Raw genomic sequence first — 1,776 nt, forward strand, 5'->3', positions numbered from 1 at the left:
CCTCCCCAGGAATTACCTTTGGTTAAAGAGAGTACTTTGCCCAAGGTCCCTCCTCCCCTTGCCAGGGCAGCTGCATGCATGGTGTCCTCTTTCCCAGAACACTCATTGATGAGATTTAGAATTTGTGTTTCCTTCTTAGAAAAATGCACCATGCCTCCCTCAGTGCCACGTGCAAAGGGTGGGCTGAGACAGGTAAACATCACATCAGCAGGAGCTTGCAGTATCTTGTCCAGTCCTGACTCTAATTCAGAACCCAGCCAGCCTGGGCAGTGTCAACACCACTACTGCACAAGTGGCCGCTTGAGGGCACTGTGGATCCATGGAGTGAGCTGCTGATGGGGCCCAGTGGCAGAGGGAGGGTTAAGGGAGAGAATCCTGGCTGGGTCCCTACATCAGGGAGATTGTCTGATGAATCAGAGGTTTGATGATCATATCTTCTCACATTAACTGCTATGCAGGTGTGTTGTCACATTTGGGAGCCATGAGGATGGCCTTTCCTGGAGTTAAGCTCTCCCTTGAAGCCTATGCTTGGTGGAGAGTGTGATGGGACTTCTTTCAGTCAGGCAGCTGGGATAATTCAAGCCAGGTGTAGAGCAAGAAGCACCTGCTCCTAGGAAACAGAGAAGCTGGGTGATGGTCACCTGCCACAAAACCAGCCTGGCCTAGCTCAGCACAGCCAGAGCACCTACTGATAGGAAGATGACAGAATGGGGAATGCCTAGACCAACTGAGCCTGTCTAGGAAGTGCAGGCTGCCTGTGGAGCCTACAAGGACAGTAACGTCAGGACAGTGACATCACAGGCAAGTCCTCCACTCAGAGCAGAGAGAGAGGCAAAACCTCTGCTCTCTCACCCCAAACACCAGAGTCCAGAGCTGGGAGATGGCCAGTCTTGTCCTGCCTGAATCTTTCAGGGGCCCCCGGCTCCTCTGCTGCGTGGCCCTCTGCCTTCTGGGGGCAGGTGAGTCCTGAATTCAGGTGGGACATCCCTTGAACCCAAAGTTCTTGACTGTTGGTGGAGCATCCATTCCCTTCATGTGCTGGCCTACAGCTTCTGTCTCCTTCCTCCGCAGGTTCTGTGGCTGCTGGAGTCATCCAGTCCCCCAGACATGTATTCAAAGTCCAACGGGGGAAGGCTGTTCTGAAGTGCCATCCCATCTCCGGACATAATACAGTGTACTGGTACCAGCAGGCTCTGAGCCAGAGCCCCGAGTTCCTCATTAGTTTTTATGAAAAGGAGGAGGGACATAAAGGAAACATCCCAGATCGGTTCTCAGGAAAACAATTCAATAACTACAGCTCTGAGCTGGCCCTGAGCGCCTTGCAGCTGGGAGACTCAGCCGTGTATCTCTGTGCCAGCAGCTTAGACACAGCCCTGCAGGGTCAATGGCTTTCTGTACTCAAACCTCCCTGCCCCAGCTGAGGATGTCACAGGAGAGGGAGGGGGCCTTAGCAAGTTGCCAGTATAGGGCTAACTTCTTTTGCAACATCCTCCCTGCCCTGCTGAGCTCAGCCTGAGCTTTCCTGACTGTCCTCCCAGCTCTGCCAGCACCTTGCAATTCCTAGCACATGGCAGGAACTCCTGCTGTGATGGAGTGGGGTCCATGTTGTGTGTGCTAATGCATTGTCACTAATGTGTGTCCACTTTACAGAAGAAGAAGCCTTCAATATAACTTTTTATAGGCAGGAAGCTGCAGATCCTGGACATTCCCAATATTTCACATATGTCAACCCTAAATGTCCAGGCCTCCAAAATCAACATTACCTCTAGAATTCCA

At 52.2% G+C, this 1,776-nt stretch overlaps 1 gene segment (V, D, J or C); it reads left to right on the plus strand.

Annotated features, from left to right (window-relative positions):
* Positions 1-880: 880 nt before the first annotated feature.
* On the plus strand, positions 881-1,421 carry LOC102428891. The segment is given in 2 exon segments: positions 881-959; positions 1,072-1,421. Coding segments are annotated over 2 exon segments (429 nt in total).
* The last annotated feature ends 355 nt before the right edge of the window (positions 1,422-1,776 follow it).

Source organism: Myotis lucifugus, unplaced genomic scaffold (assembly GCF_000147115.1).
Source record: "Myotis lucifugus unplaced genomic scaffold, Myoluc2.0 scaffold_2510, whole genome shotgun sequence".
Lineage (NCBI taxonomy): Eukaryota > Metazoa > Chordata > Mammalia > Chiroptera > Vespertilionidae > Myotis > Myotis lucifugus.